General features: G+C 40.2%; 2 protein-coding genes across 2 annotated transcripts; one reads left to right on the forward strand and one right to left on the reverse strand.

Annotated features, from left to right (window-relative positions):
• Nucleotides 1-1,185: 1,185 nt before the first annotated feature.
• Nucleotides 1,186-14,988, reverse strand: LOC101174548 (C-1-tetrahydrofolate synthase, cytoplasmic). The gene is made up of 27 exons (XM_004082363.4): nucleotides 14,830-14,988; nucleotides 13,242-13,326; nucleotides 12,839-12,898; nucleotides 12,599-12,652; nucleotides 10,202-10,338; nucleotides 9,953-10,053; nucleotides 9,714-9,850; nucleotides 8,407-8,518; nucleotides 8,188-8,315; nucleotides 7,912-8,009; nucleotides 6,755-6,928; nucleotides 6,505-6,641; nucleotides 5,162-5,208; nucleotides 4,970-5,077; nucleotides 4,806-4,880; nucleotides 4,614-4,716; nucleotides 4,429-4,505; nucleotides 4,159-4,299; nucleotides 4,015-4,083; nucleotides 3,809-3,920; nucleotides 3,591-3,730; nucleotides 3,438-3,479; nucleotides 3,097-3,197; nucleotides 2,813-2,990; nucleotides 2,633-2,740; nucleotides 2,394-2,546; nucleotides 1,186-1,978 (listed from the first exon to the last, which is right to left on the reverse strand). The coding sequence occupies exons 1-27, from the start codon at nucleotides 14,865-14,867 to the stop codon at nucleotides 1,889-1,891; spliced, it is 2,805 nt and encodes a 934-aa protein (XP_004082411.1). The 5' UTR covers nucleotides 14,868-14,988; the 3' UTR covers nucleotides 1,186-1,888.
• A 236-nt stretch (nucleotides 14,989-15,224) lies between these two features.
• Nucleotides 15,225-18,723, forward strand: c22h14orf28 (chromosome 22 C14orf28 homolog). The gene is made up of 5 exons (XM_004082364.4): nucleotides 15,225-15,530; nucleotides 15,758-16,282; nucleotides 16,371-16,460; nucleotides 16,556-16,690; nucleotides 17,741-18,723. Exons 1-5 carry the CDS (start codon nucleotides 15,448-15,450, stop codon nucleotides 17,922-17,924), a joined length of 1,017 nt encoding a protein of 338 aa, XP_004082412.1. The 5' UTR covers nucleotides 15,225-15,447; the 3' UTR covers nucleotides 17,925-18,723.
• The last annotated feature ends 39 nt before the right edge of the window (nucleotides 18,724-18,762 follow it).

Genomic DNA, 18,762 nt, shown 5'->3' on the forward strand with positions numbered 1-18,762 from the left:
TAACTTGTGTTGTGCTTCCATGAAAATGCTAAATTAAGGTAATTTTGGAGCCAAAGTGGTTTGATGCATCAATAGGTTAAATATTTAAAACTATAATAAAGAACTTAAAGAAACCCTATTTTTTGACTGTGACATGTTACACCAGCATTTCATTTTTAAGCAGTTGTTCTGATTATCACTATTTAAAAAAATCCTTTAACTCTGAACATGCATTGATTTTGGGTGAATAGTTTCAATCGCATTTAGATTTTCCTTTTGGCCTTTTATGCATTTCAAAGTACTGGGATAAAATAAGAGGAACAAGAAGCCTGATTACTCTAAGATTATAAGATAATGTGGCTTTAGCCTAATTTTGCTGCTTCTAAAAGTGCACACAACAATACTTGGTAGTTTTTCACTTTCAACTGCACATTTTCTGCAGCAACACAAAAGGTCCTCAAGCACAAGTCACCATTAAAAATAGCATAACATCTGCCTCACTGATGCAGGTTTTTCCAGTTTTGCATAAGTCTTAGTTTTTTTTTGTTTTTTTTACCGTTTACATAAGGTAATGTAGGGTCAAATGAGTTACTCCACCCACACCTTGGGTGTGGGTGGGTGCTCTTCGAAAGTCTAAATAACAAGAAATCCTTCATTGTTCCGGTTGATTAAACTACTGCAGATTTACAAATTTTACACTAACAGCATAAACTTACAGGTTTTATCCTGAACTCTTTTGAGATCTTACAATCCATGTTTATAAATGAAGTTACATGTCAACATGTGCTTTATTACATTTACTAAAAAACTTTATTTAGCTGTATAAACAGAAAAATATTCTGCCTTTGCTTATATCAAATGTCCACGTTTAAGTCTCCAATCTGTCAAATTAATTTATATACAAACAAGGTGAAAATGTGCTAAACATTTAAGTTTTTACTATACATCTGTGTAAATTGAAACTGACTTTGCCACAGGGATTATATTAATTTAAGTTTTTTAAGCTGATCTTTTAATAAATTGTTCAAATAAAAAACCCCTTTATGTTTAACTTTATATCAAGTTGAAACCAAACAGAAATCTGTATGGACATAATGTCAAGACTGCTCTTTAACCTTCTGATACATCAAATTACAATCATATTTTAATCTGTCTAAATCTTGGCTTAACTTTTTAAGCTGCAAGAAAAATGTGCAAACAAAATGATCTTATTTGAAGCCATTTATTAAAAATCATTTTTTGGGTCATTTCTGAAAGATCAATAGAAACAAAGTCTGATTCACACAAAAGAAGTTAACCATTTCAACACAACAAAATCAACAAAAATGTTAAGCAATTTTAAAAATGTAAGTAAAATGTAGTGTTCAGTACAAAGCATTTTAATAGAACTATATTTAATCAAAATTACATTTTGGTGAAGTACAGTCTCAGACTTCTGTTCCAACATTATGTTTTTTCTTTTTTTCCCCCAACATATAATGCTCCAGATGTGGTAGCGCTCAGGGGAAAAAAACAACATTAAAGAGCTTAAACAACTGTTTTTGTGGTTCTGAATGTGGTGTAAGAATGTGTAAGAAGAATGTCAAAACTTTTTATTAGAGACACAAATAAAAGTCAGACTAGTAATTACAGGTAGCAAACTATGATTATGTCTACCCTGGTAACCGTTGACGATCAGCCCATCCCCTCTACACTTAAAGCCAAATAAAAGTAACAAAGCCGGCTAGAATCTAAAAGATTCAGGGCGGTTTTAATTAATATTTGTTCAAGTCCAACAAAACTCATAGCAGTAAGGAGAACTCCTAAGCTTTTTGAGGAACTAGGAAATCTAAGGGGAGGATGTCCGCAGACTTGGTCTGTATTCCACGTGTGCCTTTGCTCTCTTCATTAAAGGGCTTCGTCGTCGTGCTCAGAAAAGCCCGTTGACCTGCTCGGTCTCAGGGTCCAGGTCGATGTCGTAGAAACAAGGTCGAGTGGGCAGGCCAGGGATGGTGGGCATCTAAACACCAAGAAACACAGAAAACATGTTATAACTTGGGAAACTTTGTTTTAATCCCATAACAAATACATATTTTCCCAACACGTGTCAAATATTTTTAGAACTAGAGAGTGTGTGGACTTCAGCCAACTGCTGTCTGTGATGTGATTCACCCTGTTGGTGCTTTTTTCCCCCCAGCATTACATCAAATGACAGGCACAAGTCCTAAATGTGACAAACTAATAATACATTCCATAAAAAATTAACGGCATGGCTTCAGAGAAAAATGATCTCCAAATGATCTACAAATTCAAAACCTGAATTGTGTTGATTTCCGTGTTTGACAAATGTGCATTAATGCAGAATAGAAAGTTGTGTTTTGGTTTGACAGCAAATGTAAAGCATCTTTGTACAAGCTTCCTCCATGAGCTCTTACAGTTCCGACTAAAGGGTAGAGGAAGCCAGCGCCCACGCTGGCTCGGATGTCTCGGATCGGCAGGACAAAACCGGTCGGTACGCCCTTCTTGTCCGCCTCGTGAGAAAGAGACAAGTGCGTCTTTGCCATGCAGATTGGAAGTTTTCCAAACCCCTGAGGCCAGAAAGAGAAGGTGATGCTAAGCTAAAAAGACATGACAAACAGGCTCAACTATGAATGAAACGTCAACATGGATGCACCTGTTTGGTGTAGAGCTCCACCTTACGCTGGGCCTCTGGGAGAAGCTCAATGTCATCAGCTCCATAGATCTTCTGAGCAATTATTCGGATTTTGTCAGCGATTGAGAGCTGAGGAGGAAAGCAGATGGTTCAGGGGACAAAATGAAGACGGCGAATGACTACTATGTTTGAAGTCCATACATCCAAGTCGTAGAGGAATTTGAAGTTGCTGGGAGCCTCACTGGCTTTCTGGACGGCCTGACCAAGGGCCACAGCACCGGCTCCACCCTCCGCCCAGTGGGAACAGTGCACAGCGTCAAAGGCTCCAGCAGCTTTCGCCACGTTGCAAATTAAGTCTAGCTCAGCCTCCGTATCAGTCCTGGGAAAAGGAAAAAAAAATTACTAAAAGTTAATTTACCCCCATTTTTTTGGACAATTTTCTTTAATCTTTTTTTGGCTGTCTTAAGTAAACAACTGTGACTCACTTAAAAGCATTGACAGCCACCACCACGGGCACGCCAAAGTGCTTTGCATTTTCGATTTGCTTCCTCATGTTGCTGCAGCCGTTCTTCAGCAGCTCCAGGTTCTGCATGCAGACATAAACGTGGTGTTTATTCAGTTAAACACACACAGACTTCAAAACGTTACGCCTCACTTCCTCACTAATTCATGTCTGCAGACTTGAATTAGTTCAGATTTGCTACAACTGAGCATCCCTAGAAATGTTTTTCTATGTCTTAATTTTAGGGATTTTTTTTTCCTTTTTGCAAAATCTAACAAGCCATAGGAGGTTTTAACTAGAACCCCTGCAGACCAACTTTATTACCTCCTCTATATATTCTTTTGGCAGCGGCATCCCAGCAGCCACCTAAGGACACAAATTACATTAGTTCATAAAAATGTTTCCACAATCATTCCTAATTTCATTTTTATTTACGGGCATCAACGTTTTTGTTTGATTGCTGAGGCAAAATCTCACCGTCGGTCCTCCGCCGTGCATCTTCAGAGCTCGCACCGTGGCCACCAGCACCACTACATGAGGCCTCAGGCCCGAGTAGCGGCACTTGATGTTAAAGAACTTTTCCATGCCGATATCAGCACCGAAACCAGCTTCCGTCACTGGGGTGAGACAAAAACATTGAATACAAAGTCAAGGCTTTGCCCAAAAACGCATAAGGCGTTTAGAGTCATCTTTACCTACAAAACCGTCTGGTCCAACCAGCTTCAACGCAATTTTATCAGCCAGAATGGAAGAGTTTCCATGGGCGATGTTGGCAAAAGGGCCCGCATGAACAAACACTGGTGTTCCCTACAGGTTAAGATGATTACCATAAACATCCTGGAGGAGTCATTACGTCAAAATAACAGCGCAGCACGAGCAGAGTGTAATACGTGTAACCCACCTCCAACGTCTGCATCAGGTTTGGTTTGATGGCATCTTTCATCAGCACCGTTAGAGCTCCACTCACACCCTGCAGGGGAAAGCTGTCATTGATCAGACACCTCGTTTTGCTTGGTAGAGAGGCTTTTCGTGACGCTGGACTAACCAGGTCTTCCGTGGTGATCGGCTCTCCGCTGCGGCTGGTGGCTACGACCATCTTAGCCAGGCGCTGCCGCATGTCCTTCAGGCTGCTGGTGAGGGCCAGGACCGCCATGATCTCACTGGCCACTGTGATATCAAACTGAGCCTGGGGTAGAAATCAGAAAAAAACAAACTCAGTGTCATGAAAGGACCATTACATTACTTTTGAACAAATTTTCAGCTGTTTTTTTTGTTGCATTTGTTCTACTGCAGCCCCTCTTTTGAATAATCTGACCTCTCTTGTGTATCCTTTCTCAGTTGGAGACTGGCCAATAGTGATCTTCCTCAAGAATCGATCGTTGGTGTCCAAAACTGCAGTGAGACACAAAAAAGCCCAACGATTTTTGTGCTTGAAGGGGAACTGTATGCGTTCTCCATAGCATTTGAAATTACAGGGGAAAAAAATGCACCTCCTCGTACCCCTTTGCCAGGTAACGGAGGCTGGATCGATGTCCAGGCGGGAAAAGCGGCTGAGCTCATCATCTGTGAGGGTGGAAGGATCCGTCTTGTCGATACCCAGTTTCTAAAAGGAAATACAAAGCAAATTTAAACCCTAATCTGTCTGTAAAACTGAATTAATTTAGATGGCATTTTAAAGTGTTCACTGCGTACTTTAAGCCTGTTGATCTGAACTGGTGAGAACTTTCTCTCTCCTCCACTGAGCGGAACCAAGCGGTTATACAAAGCCTACAGGCACAGACATGAGAAAAGACTATTATAAACATTTTTTGCCACAAAAAAAAATATTTTTTAATTTAAATGCAAACAGAATTGACCTTATCTGATTGTGTGAACTCGTGAAACATGCGAGCATCAATGGCAGCAGCTACCAAGTTGTTGGCAGCTGTGATGGCATGAATGTCACCCGTGAGATGAAGGTTAAACTAGACAGGAATAAAAAAACTCATCAGAAACAGGCGCGGCCATTTGCTCAAAAAGAGAACTGCTTAGCAACAACACTGCAATACCTCCTCCATTGGGATAACTTGAGAATAACCACCACCTGCAGCACCACCTGTTGGTGAGGAAAAGAATTACACCCAGAGAATGACAATCTGCACTCCTTGTTAGGTTTATCCTTTTTCAGGCAACAGACCGGTTTATTTTCAGACAATATTTTAACGGACTGGCCTGTACAAGGCTACAGTGGGCATCAGATTTTTTTTTTTAAGCCTTCCGTTTACCTCAACTTTTGACAGGTAAAGTAGATCTTTTTCCTTTGAAAAATATCTGCAGCAACAGACCTTGTGTAGGAACCATTAGACTGTGATAAAAATTTTCCCTTAACCCATGAATGTTATAGTAAAAGCTACAAAATCAGAAGCCAACTTCCGCCTCGTCCGGCTTTTAAGGACAGATAAATATAAAAACATATGTCACAAACACGAATCCCTCATTTGAGTAACTTTGTTAGCAGCACCCTCGTAACATTAGACAGACACCTGGCTGCTGAATATTATGCATTATTATTATAGTGTACGGCACATGTGTCAAACTCAAGGCCCGCGGGCCAAATGTGGCTCGCCATGTGATTTTATGTGGCCCGCAAGAGCATGAAAGTTTGTAATTTCTTAAAATACAAATTGGTGTGCATTTATTCATATCTTGGGGTAATTGGACTTGAAATATTGGATTGGGTAACTATACATTAAGACTTAAACACTGTCCTTATAACCTCACCTGTCAGAATCAAATTTAAAAGGATTTATGCTAAAGTAACAAGCAAACATATGTTTTCTATGCAACTGTAATTGTCACTTTAAAAAGTTATAATAAATAAATAAATGAGTTATTTAACATTAAGGAGTAGTTACATTTATTTTTCATTACATTTAGTTACATGTATAAGTTATATCTGGCCCTTTGAAGACAACTACTATGCTGATGTGGAAAATGAGTTTGACACCCCTGGTGTACAGGAACAACTGTCACAATAAATCCACATTTGGAGCAAAGACTCCTGTTTTTTGTCTGTAAAATACAGATTTTGTTTTTCTTTAAAGTCAAAGGCTCTTCTTATGTTTCCTCCCTGACTCTTTCCTGCAAAAAATGTCCAAATAAGTTTGTTTTGTGTTAACTTTGCTCGCTTAGGGGTTTCCATTTAGCAGTGGGTACAGCTGCTTTAAGAACGTTTCACATGGATTTTCGACAGATGACCGAACGACTTGACATACGTCAAGAACGAAGTTCCTTCACAATCAGATTATTAACAAAAGAAAAGAAAAATACTGTAGGATGTGTTTTTTTTTCCTGTGGCCCAGTACCAACTGTCCCGTGGACAGTAAAGTGGTCCCACTGGTCCAACACATACCCTTAATGCCAAATGTGGGTCCCTGAGAGGGCTGCCGGACACAGGCGAACACATTGAGCTTCATGTGTGCCCCCATGGCCTGGACCAGGCCGATGGTGGTGGTGCTCTTCCCCTCCCCAAGAGGGGTGGGAGTAATGCTGCCGAGAGAAAATCTACGTCAGTCCCAAAGATACATTTGCACAGGTCAAAACCATGAAACACAATTTTGGCAAAGAGATCACTTTTATCAGTAAAACTGAAGGGAACACACCCGGTGACCACCACGTATTTGCCATCCGGCTGAGACTTCAGCCGCTCCATGATGCTGAGCTGGACCTTGGCTTTGGTCTTGCCATAGAGCTCCACCTCATCTGAGAGCAGCCCCACCTCCCTGGCTAGACGGTCAATTATTTTTGGAATGCAGGAGCGAGAGATCACGATGTCACTGTGGGGAATAAAGTCACCACCAAAATCTTTCACATGAGCAAGAGTCATTTTGGTCATTTCCATTTTCACCTTTTTCCTAATTAATCACATTTCACAAACGTGTCCAAAAGAAACTGTTCAATAAACTGTTCAACGTCCCACTCCAATGATAATTGTATTTTGGGTCTTTTTAACATGTTTTTGTGGCAATTTTCAGGTAATAGAGGACATACACTAAATAGACTATATTACTAAAAGTTTTGGCTCACCTTCCTAAACTCACATACGAACTAAAGACCCACCCATTCCTAACCCATAGAGTTCAATATGATGTCAGTCCACCTTTTGCAGGGATTACAGCTTCAGCTCTTCTGGGGAGGCTGTGTACAAGGTTGAGAAGTCTGTAGGAATTTTTGACCATTCTTCCAAAAGAACATTGGTTAGGTCACGCACTGATGTTGGTGTAGAAGGACTGGCTCTCCATCTCCACTCTAATTCATCCCAAAAGAACTTGACTCTGTGCAGGCCAGTCAAGTTCATCCAGACCAGACTGTCATCCATGTCTTTATGGACCTTGCTTTGTGCTCTGGTACACAGTCATGTTGTGAAGAGCCAAAGGGACCTGCCTGAGTGCTTGATTTTATACACATGTGGTCAGGCCAAGTGATTAGGACTCCTGATTCTGATCATTTAGATGGGTGAGCCAATACTTTTGGTACGTAATATAGTGTATATAAAGAAATTTAACATAAAAATTGCATTTCTGAGTATATCTTTATACACCTTAGAGGCAAATTTCTAAAGAACTCCTGCCGCTCTGCAAAAAAACGATGTCCTAGAAAATTACAGCTTTTTAAATTTTGGCTTAAACAAGGCATAATCTATATTAAAAGGCCACTCTGGGTGCTTTTAAAATAATTCAACAAGATAATCAGAGTGGGTCTTTAGAAGTAATCTAAACTTCTTGTTAACTACCTTTTCCGTTTTCTGAAGAGCACTGACCTTGGCACTGGCTTTTGGAAATGAAGCTTGGTGTAAGAAATGTTCCATTTTCCAGGCTGATGGCTGTCCAGGAATCGTTTTGCACTCAGAACGGTGTTCTAAAGACAAACAGTATTTTCCCTCTTCTTTCAACAAATCAAATGTAGCTTAGCAAAAAATAAATTTGTTGGTACAGTGGATATTAAAGATAAGAAGCCTAAGCTGTTTTACAGTAAGATATTTTGATCAATGAAACCTCTGGTCAAAGGTGAAAGCAGCTGGATAAAAGGATCTCACCGCCATCAGCATGGCAACAGTCATAGGTCCCACTCCCCCAGGTACTGGTGTGATGAAGCTCGCGTGCTCCTTGGCTGAGTCAAAGTGGACGTCTCCCACCACCCTCTTTCCGCTGGCTTTGCTTTCATCTGGAACAGAGAATCACAATAGCTCAACAACACAACTCCATCATCAAAAGCATTTATCAGTTAAGTTCTGACCACTTGACTGCACTGATACCTGGAACGTGGTTGATACCACAATCAATGACCACCGCTCCCTTTTTGATCCACTCTCCTTTCACCATCTCTGCTTTTCCAATGCCGACGACCAGGATGTCTGCTTTACCCACCTGGACAGGAACACAGACATCGAAGAAAGTGAAAAGCAGCCACGGGGAAGCAGCAAAGGTTTCCTTCCAATGTGTGTTTAGCTGCAGCAGCTGCAGAAGATTGCAGGTTCGATTCCCGCCTTGTCCACCAATGTGTCAAAGTGTCTTTGGGCAAGACACCGAACCCACCTTGCCTCTGGTGGAAAGTTGGCGCCAGTGTTTGGCATCGGAGCTGCCACAAGTGTGTGAATGTGTGTGTGACTGGGTTTGTGACTGGAAAGCCCTTTGGGCCTTTGAGGTAGGTAGAAAGCAGTAAACCCTTGTTTTTCGCAGGGGTTACGTTCAAAAAAGACCCCGTGATAGGCAAAATCCGTGAAGTAGAAACCTCTATTTTTTTTTTACAATTATTATACAATTAAATACTCTATTATACATTGAAAAGAAAGAACAGACCATTTTACAGGCTCAAGCATTTGTTTCACAAATAGAAGTACTTTTGAAACGTTTTTTTCAACAAATAACTCTGTACTGTACTGTCAAATAATAATTTTAATCATCGATGTGAACAGAAGGCTTCAAATCGCGGAGATTAGCCCCGCCCACCGCGAGCCGAGTAATTGGATTAAACGGGAGAAAATTTAAAATGATTATGAATAAAATACAAAGTACAGTTGGACAAATAGTGACTCAGGTGTATTTCACTGCTCTTCAGACTGAGCCGCTGCATCCTGACTCCACTCTGCAGTGTTTTCTTCTTTTGAAGCCCGCGGTGCAGCTGTGTTTGTTCGGGGGAAGAACATATCGATTGGCAGTTGTTGTCGCTCTTTTTTCTATGGGTTTTGGAGAAACTCGAAATTGCAAAGGAATTTGCACGTACGTAATGTAAATTTGGCAAGCTGTTTTACGTATGTGTACATATTAAACTGCAACGTTATTGACGCACAGGTAGAGAAGAAGTGGAGTGACTTTTTAGCCAATCAGAATGCAGAACACAATGCACGATGCAAATCCGTGAAGTAGCGAAACCGTGAAAAGTAAACCGCGTTATAGCGAGGGATCACTGTACATGTATACGCCGTTTACCATGTTACAAAAGATTTTAATCCAATTTCTGTAATGTACTTCGTATTTAGAGCGCTTCGTTTACGTTTTTGTAATGGCGGCTGTAAAACGTCTGGATTTGCTCTGAATCAGGTGGATTGTAACTGAAATTGACCTCTTCAGGAAGATCAGCTGTTTTTGAGTGGCAGGTGGTGACGGTGGCGTGGTTCCACAGCAGCAAATCGTGCATCGGTGCGCCGACAATCTTACTGCGACCGATCACGACCGCCCTCTTTCCTGCCACGGTCACACCTGTGCAGACAGTCAGCACAAAACCCAAACATTATTAAGCAGCAAGCTCAGCCGTTCTACCCGAAAATGACAGTTTCAAGGTGTTCAGAAGGTTGATGTCACCTGTTTGCCTGATCAGTTCCATGCAACCGTTTGGAGTGCAGGGGATGAAGCATTCACCGAGATCCCCCCGTGACAACTTCCCTGCATTAATGCTGGTCAGTCTGTGAAGAGAAAATCATGACCACCTAAATGAGAGTCTAGAAATTTCCAAGAGTCAAGTAAAATGACTCCAAAAAGACACAAGGGTTTTAAAAAATTAGGGGGAAATCCATTATTTTTAAATTCCTGCAAGTTAAAGTCGGGTCCTACCCGTCTACGTCTTTCTCTGGAGCCACAGCGTTGGTCACCTTCTCTGTGTCAATCTTGTTGATTGAATCTAAGGGCAGCTGCACGATGAGGCCATGGATGGAGGAGTTCTCGTTCACTTCTGTGATGGCGTGGAGCACCTACAGACAAACACACACTCTCCTCAAAACGGATTCCTTTCTTCTCGGCACATTCTGATTGGACAGATAACCGACTTTCCACAATAAAAGCGCAATTCTACGGGGCTAAAAATGTTACTATAAAATACACTTTCTTTACACTTTCTTAAGAAGTCTCCAGCTTGTTCAGAACACAGCAGCTAGATTGTTAGCTGGAACCAGCAGAAGAGATCACATCACTCCTGTGTTAGTTTCGCTCCATTGGCTCCCAGTTGATTCCAGAATCAAGTTCAAAATCCTCCTGTTAACCTATAAGGCCTTACATGGAATGGCCCTGTCCTATATTAAGGACCTCATAGTCCTTTACCATCCAATGAGAACACTTCGCTCGCAAAATGCAGGACTGCTTGTGGTTCCTAGAATTAGTAAAAGTACGGTTGGAGGTAGAGCGTTTAGTCACCAAGCCCCTGTCTTATGGAATAAACTCCCAGCTCATGTAAGAGAGGCCGACTCAGTTTCTACATTCAAAGTTAGACTGAAAACATTCCTCTTTGGACAGGCTTATTGTCAGACTAATTAGTATTCAGAGATTATTTAACTTAATGTTAATTTGTTTAAATTAAACTTAATAATAACTATTTCTTTTAAAAGGCTGCTAGAAGTTGAAGCTGGGGTAACTATGGTGCTCCGGGGTTCTGTCCTCTTTTCTTTTCTACTTCTACCCTTCCTCTCCTCTATTCTTGATCATAATTTATCATTTAGTTCTCCATGCCTCTGTTTGGTACAGTGCGATTCATGTATTGTCCCTCTTTTCCTCTCCCCTCCTGGGGAGTGGGAGTGCTTCCAGACTCCAGTTGTTTCATCCGTGCTCCAGTTCCTGACCGTTTACCTCACCTTTGCTCCCGCTCCTACACCTGGCTGTGGATCCTGTCACTGGCTCATCTCTGGCTCGTCTCTGCTCTGTACCTGACCGAGTACCTCGTCTCTGCTCCTGCTCCTACACCTGGCTGTGGTTCCTGTCTCCGGCTCGTCGCCCCTTTGACTGTCCCCACAACCACGGCTGGATGAAGCTCGTCTGCTGGACTTTTATATATGTAGTTGTAGATTTAGATAAGTTAATTCTTCTCTAAGAGTTCTGGTAAATCGCCTGTCCGTCTTGGGGGAGGATCCCTCCTTCATGTGGGCACCCCTGAGGTTTCTTCATTTTTTCCGGAATCCGTTTTTTTGGGGGAGTTTTTCCTTACCGCGAAGGGGGGTCTAAGGGCAGGGATGCCAGTATAGCTTAGTCAGTTTGTTAGTTCATTTTAGTATTTTTCTATTGAACTCTTTGTATTCGTGATCCTTTTGATTTCATGTTTCACTTCGAAGCCCATCGAGACGACTGTTGTTGTGATTTTGGGCTATACAAATAAAATTGAATTGAATTGAATTTACAGTGTGAAGGTCTTGGAAATTTATTTTCAACAAAAACATTAAGATTTTTGTTTTGTTAAACCACAGAGAACAAAAGTGAAGGGAAATAGAAACAAAAATATTGCTTCTCCCATATAAATGATAAAACCAAGACAAGTGACTACAGTTGTAAATAGTAAAGCATTTTACAAACCCACTAAGGATTCTTTCTTCCTTAAAAAATGAACTCTTTAGGAAGTCTAAAAGATTTAGAGTAAATACAGTTGAAGCATTTCATCCCTCTCATGTTTTAAGTTGTAGTTATTAAAAACTTCACAATAAGAGCATAAACAAGGATTTTCCCACTTAAATAGGGACCTTTTAAATTTTTTAATTTTAGCTTTCCTGCTAAAAATCAGGTTTGATCAAATAATGCAGCTAATAGAGTTATTTCCTGGTTATTTATAAGAAAAAAAACTAGTTCACGGTTTAACATTTATTACTAAAAAGTTGTTTTCAATGGAATGATATCAGATAACGTTTTCATCTAAACTCTCGACAAACAAAAAACACGGTGGGATTGGGGCTCTCATTCGACCAGGTAACGTCTTGAAGTTGAGTCGTGGCATCTGGGCTTCAAATCTTCTTTCTTTAAATGCTCCGCCAGTCATCCAAATGGCTTCATCCCTTCATCATGAAGCGTCATTATCAGTCTGATGAAGCCACTTGGATTAGTGGTGAAATGTTTCAAGAAAGAGGATTTGGACAACTTCAAGACAAATAAGCACTGCTGGTCTGGTTTTGACAAAAAAAACTGCCAAACTTTTCAAATAATATCTGCCACTATGTGAGAATATTCATGCAGTACCAGTGTGCCAAAACACCTCACCTCCTCCTCTGTCGCGGTCTTTGGGAGTCTCATATGTGTTGCATTGATTCCAATCTGCAAAGAAAGAGTTCAGGCGCAGACATATAATTAACACAGTGGGCGTAGTTGTACATATTAAAATTTGTCCTTTTTAACCACCTTGATGTAATTTTTCAGATTTTTATGGCCACAATTATAAGTGAATGTATACAACTGTCAGGATAGTTAAACAGTAACATAACCAATAATAGTGGGACATACCTCTGCTGCAGCTTTCAGCTTCATGCTGATGTACAGGTTCGAATCCTCCCGATCACCAACCTGCACAGACAGATATATTGACCCAGTGTGCTTAAGTTAAAGGAGAACAGCCTCTGTATCTGTATGTCCTTCAACAGAACCTTTAAAGGGCTAATATCATGCTATTCTGAAGCCTTTCAGAGTAAACTATATCCATATATATATGACAATATACTAAAAAGTTGATTTTGCATGATATAGGCCCTTTACACACTGTGTACTCATGCTCTAACACAAATTATTAATTCAGTCTCTTACCTTTAAACTGCTCCCAATGAAAAGCCATAAGAAGGCAGACTTATTGTAAAAATGCGTTTTTACTGTTAAAAGAGAATGAAAGAAATAGCAATGATTTCCTGTTTACCTGTAAAACTACCAGACCGGGTCTGAAGTTTGGATCTTTGAGTTTCATTTGCTCCACATCCTTCTTCAGCTGACCTCTCACTTGCCTGGAAAAAAAAAACAGTTTAGCTTTTGGGCACACATATGACATTTTTATGCAATATGACAAGAAGAGATTCCAACATCTTCTGCCTCATCAAAAAACACAAATTGTTTTACCATCAATGCAATGCCATCTAACTGTTTTGTTGTGCAACTTGTAATGATTTTTCACTCTCCTGCATTCAATCCTGATTGCAAAAGTGACAAAAACAGAGTTAAGAAGGTTTGCCTTCAGCTATAATCAATGTCTTTATCTTTGTTTAATGTTCTGAAGACAAGTCTGAATACTGAACTGAGGAAGGAAAAAATCTGCAGCAGAGCCAAAGGTTTCCTTAAAAACCCAGAAAAACTAATCAAGGTCTGAGATGTGGCCATTCCTTTAACTTTCAGCTATTTGTTGTGAATCTGTGAATTTTGACCTTCTGCCTATTTTTGCCGTTTATTTAAAAAAAAAAGAGGACAGTTGTTCTTAGTAATTTATACATCCAATTGGGTTACAGTTGTGTTTTAAATGCAAAATATCTACAAAATACTTTTGAAAACCAGGATCTTGGGGTTGTTCTGCATCATTTGACTTCTAAAATTTGCAATTACTGACCTTCGTTGTGATCATTTGCTTTTTCAAATGCACTTTTTTTAATGAAACATTAACAATGGATTAAAAAAACACAAGGATCCTAATCAGTGACGGCTGATAAAAGAGTTCTGTGATGAAACAGCAGTGCTATAAACACAGATCATAAAGCAGGGTTGTGTCCCAGAGTTTTGGCTTAATGTAAGAGGACTAATGTGTATTATTATTATAGAATTATCCTAATGAGAGCTGTGAGCAGAAGTTAACAGGCTGCAGGTGGTCATGTCTTGTGACCAGCACATGCCACTAGTGTCCTACATGCTTCTGTAGATAAAAAGGCACAACAATCTGACTCAAAAAGTAAAACAACATTTTTTTAGTCTTTGCACAGACTTTGCCATTTTGCTTTTTGCAACTTTTAAAGAAAAATCTTTACAGTTCATAGGTTGGATGTCAGATTGGAGTCCATGGACTTTTGTTAGCCCCTACCCTCGAGGTCAGTGACCAAGGAGAAAGCCTTTTGCTTCCCATCACAAATGTTACACAGACAATGCTGCAGAATTTCTATCATCAGTGCTTTCATATTTTTCATAAAACTCACAAACTACAAATGTTTCTGTGGTTTTGTTAGTGCTAAAGTAAAGCAAATATGCACATTTACAAATAAAAAGAGCATAAATACCATGCTTTACAGACAGAGCCCACATGCTCCTCGTGCAAGTCATGCATTACATATTTACTGTTAGTTCTTTTCATAAGGGGAGTAGGGGAAATAATACACAAACTATCAAAACCCTTGAAGCAGGTGTTTACTTTAAGATTTATCTCGAATACTGCACTTTGCAATTTAGTTAATCGGTTAAGATCATGTTTGGCAGTTTAGGATATTTTAATATTTAACTAGCATTCATAAATGTGCAAAATAAATACTTACGCCGAAACTTCTTTTCCGCTGAGAATTTTAGCTGACATTCTCGCTTGATCTTTGCTAAAGTGGTGGTGTTGAGGGAAGTGTTCCAAAAGTGAACAGCGTGGTGACCGTGTGGCGCTTAGTTTAGAAACTCAACTCGATTCAGATTAGATTTAAAATTGTTACGCAATCCCCCTTGTTTTAACATGGGTCACTGCTGAGAAAAGAGCGTAGAAGGTTCAGGAATACGGCTAACGGAGGAAGCTGCCTTCACCAATGAACGCTGAAGACAAAGGTGGGATTAACTTTGTTTCAGCCAATTATCTACTTCGTTTTCCACGCTCCTTCGAGCAGTTGACCAATCCCCTGCCTGGTGGGCCCAGGCCTTGATACAGGAAATCAAGTGTGGGCGGAGCTTCTGGTGTAATCCTGCGGGAAATCGTTAGAGGGCAGTGCCGTAATTGCACACGGTTGACGTAAATATCCCAAAACATACGTCTATTTGTTTATATAGGTCAGTGTATCGTTTCTTTTTTCCTCTTAATATCAATTACTGATCTAGAAAATACGAGTAAAATCAATGCAGGGTCCTTATTTGTGGCTTTAATCTCCGACTGAAGACATGACGAAACACGACAAACTATGGAGAATAGATTCAGTGTTTTGATCGACAACGGGGACTTCTCGCGATTTTCTACGACAGACAACAATCTCCATTTCGAAAGGTAAACTATACCCATCTGCTGGACTATCGAAACATGCATGCTTTTGGACTTGAGCTTCTCATTTTCATTTACTTTTCCGCATTTCTCGCTTTGCTAGTTTAGCCTACGTGACCAACGTGTTAGTGTTTACGTTTGAGCGGTAGCGCCCTCCTTGTGTAAATTAGCAATAGCCCCAATTGAAATAACGTACTTTAAGCTTACTGAATTGCTTGTTTTTATTTTTTTAGAACTAAAACCCTTTTCGAGGAGATACGTGCCTCCATAAACAACAATGAAGAACAGGACCGCTCTTTCTGGAGGCCTGTGCTCCCGTGGGGCGGCGTCTTCACCATCAGGGCAGGACGGAAGGCCGTGTCCTGCATCCCCCTGTGCGTGGAAATCCAGCTGAAGAACACGTGCACCATCGACGGCTTCCTCATGATCCTATATGTGATTCTCCGGGACAACCGGGGTTTCCACAGGGAGCTGGCTGTTTTTCTCGGCAAGCAGTTCATTGAACGTTTTCTGTACTTGATGGACTCCTGTGACTACACCACAGTGAAGATGCTGTGGATCTGGAACAGGATGTCCAAGAGACAGTATCGCTCAGAGATCCACCAGACGGCACTGGAGATCGACCTGTTTGGGAATGAGCACCAGAACTTCACAGAGAACCTGGAGAACCTCATGTCCACCATGCAGCAGAGCCTGTGCACCAACTGGAGCTGTCCAACTCGCTTTCAAAACATCACCAAAACTACCATCAACATCAGGCGAGGGCTGCGTTGCTTTGTCCTACCAGCATCTTTGGCTTATGAAGATCCATAAACCCTAAAGTTGTAACTTGTTTTTCTCCATCAGCCCTCCTCACGAGCTCCCACACAGAGATCCCATTCAGTCCGCTGTGGATGAGTTCTTCAGCCCCAAGCTCCTCCTCTGCACTGAAAAAGGGTGAGACACCCAAAGGACAACTTTAGGAGGCATTTTCCTTCAGTCTTTCTATTAAATTTTCCTGATGTGTTTTTATTTTTCATATTTCCAAACAGGTGTGATGGCTTAAGGGAGTTTTCTCACAGGGTATTCTGCCATGGTCCTCCACCCTTTGTTATTCTCAACATGCAGCAGTGGAGGTCAGAGGATCTGTCGTATGTTCCATACCACCTGGTTCTTTGTCAGCACAGGTAGGAAGAATCTCATCTTACTTTAAACATTTAAAGTTCCCACTCCTGTTATCCATCTTTTGAACTGTTGAACTGCGTTCTTTTAGTTATTATTGTATTACCATTTTTAGCCAAAATCAAAAAGGCTTTTTTTTCCTAGGACATAGTTTCAACAGAGCGGAAGTAGTTTGTGAGAAATTCTCCACAAAATGAGTTGTGGGCAGGACTGTTATCCCAGAGCAACCCTGCCCCCTCTTCCCGTCACCCATCTGTTTAGACACTAGCAATATTGAACTCAAACGAAGGAAAAAGAAGATGTTCGTGGATCTCTTTGTCTGCCAGTGGATGCATCAGAAAGGAGCAGACCAGGAAGCTTGTGACCCGCCCAGTGTATTTGCTCCATTTAAGATCAGCTCATTTTCAAACAGCATTTTTTTATTTGCTCCCAACAATCTGAATAAAGAAAAACTCAAAAATGCAATTTTAAGCTTAATCTTCTTTATAAATGTGCGTCATAATCAGAAAAATAGCCCAACAGCATGTTAAAAACGCACAGATAACACTAAAATATCCATTTTAAGCTTACAATTCTTGCAAATCTGGCACCAAATGTAATTTTCCGGACTAAAACTTGTCAAATATACACTTGTTTTTTATTTTTCAATCCCTTTTTTTCTTTTTCTTTATTTTTACAAAAAGTAGCAATACTTCCTAAAATGTTTATTTGTTCATAAATTTGTAAATATGCTAGAATTTTTCTCATCCATACGTAGCCAACTTTTACTTAGTTTCACTTTTAGGGAATTTTTGTCCCTCTCACTCACCAGTGACAAAAATGATTTAATGCAACCGCTTTTTTTAATTAAATTGTTTCTTAGATCTTCAATATATTCTTCAGTTCAATTAACACACTTATGTCACCAGTTTTAATCCTTTATATTTAGTTACTTTCACCCTCTTACACATTAGGAAACCTTTTAAAATTTAAAAACTATCATTTGTTGCAGAGTATCATCCAGGTGTCATCTGCTGCTTTATGCCAGAAATTACGACAGGATGTGTTTTCCACAGGTACCTGCTAGAGGGCGCCACACTCTTCAACAAAGAGGAGCATCACTACTCTGCAGCCTTTCAGATAGATGGTTGCTGGATGCACTACGACGGTCTGAGAAGTGACAATCTAATCCTGCTACACAGGCCGCCTGAGCTACTGCTGCTGTCCTCTCTGGTCTACGTTCGCGCCTCGCAGAAATGAAAACCTTCCAGTCCCAGGATAGATGAGCTAAATCCTCATCAAGCTCAAGGGTGTATCACCTTCTTCTGGGACTTCTCTGGCTTAAATCTTGGTAATACAATTCTTTAACAGCGATGTCCCCCCATTTTTATTGTGAGTTTTCACAAACCTTAGTGATTCCTGTTTCAGTTGCAAAACAGATGGACTGCACTGCATGGAAGTTAGTTTCCTTCTTGGACTGTAATCCGAGAACATAATGGACTATAATAGTTCTATAGATTATGTCTGTTAAAAGTATTTTGATATTCCTTCAAAGCAGCTACCAGAAAAGACTTTGATCTGCTTTGATCAATAGAGAACATTTTCAAAGTTCCTTTGGGAATTTACTTCACCGCATCAAGAAGTGCAAAAAAAAAAACATCCTCTCTTATACATACACATATATACAGTGGTGCTTTTTCTATTTACTCTGCTTTATGGATTAAAAAAATCCCTAACCGTTTAGCTAACACCTACTTAGATGATGAAATTATTTTGAGCCTTTTGTGTAAAATTCCTAAAATCTAGAAATGTTTCAATTTTGTCTCAAACTAAAGGTTGATGTCTGATTCTAAAGATGAAGCATGCTGCATCTATGTGAATGGAAGTTCTAGATCAACAGACTCTCTGCTATTTTATAAAATGTATTTGACCTCGATCACCAAATAGTGCCTGTGGCATAGAAAGCTTGGATGTATTTTGCTGTTAAGTCTGAATCAGAACTATTTTTGTCCCCAGTTTTTCTCTTAAAATGCAAATAAATAATTTGACATATACAGTTTCATGTTGTGTATGTGGAATTGTGAGAAGAGATTCAGAA

This window comes from Oryzias latipes, chromosome 22, assembly GCF_002234675.1.
Source record: "Oryzias latipes chromosome 22, ASM223467v1".
Lineage (NCBI taxonomy): Eukaryota > Metazoa > Chordata > Actinopteri > Beloniformes > Adrianichthyidae > Oryzias > Oryzias latipes.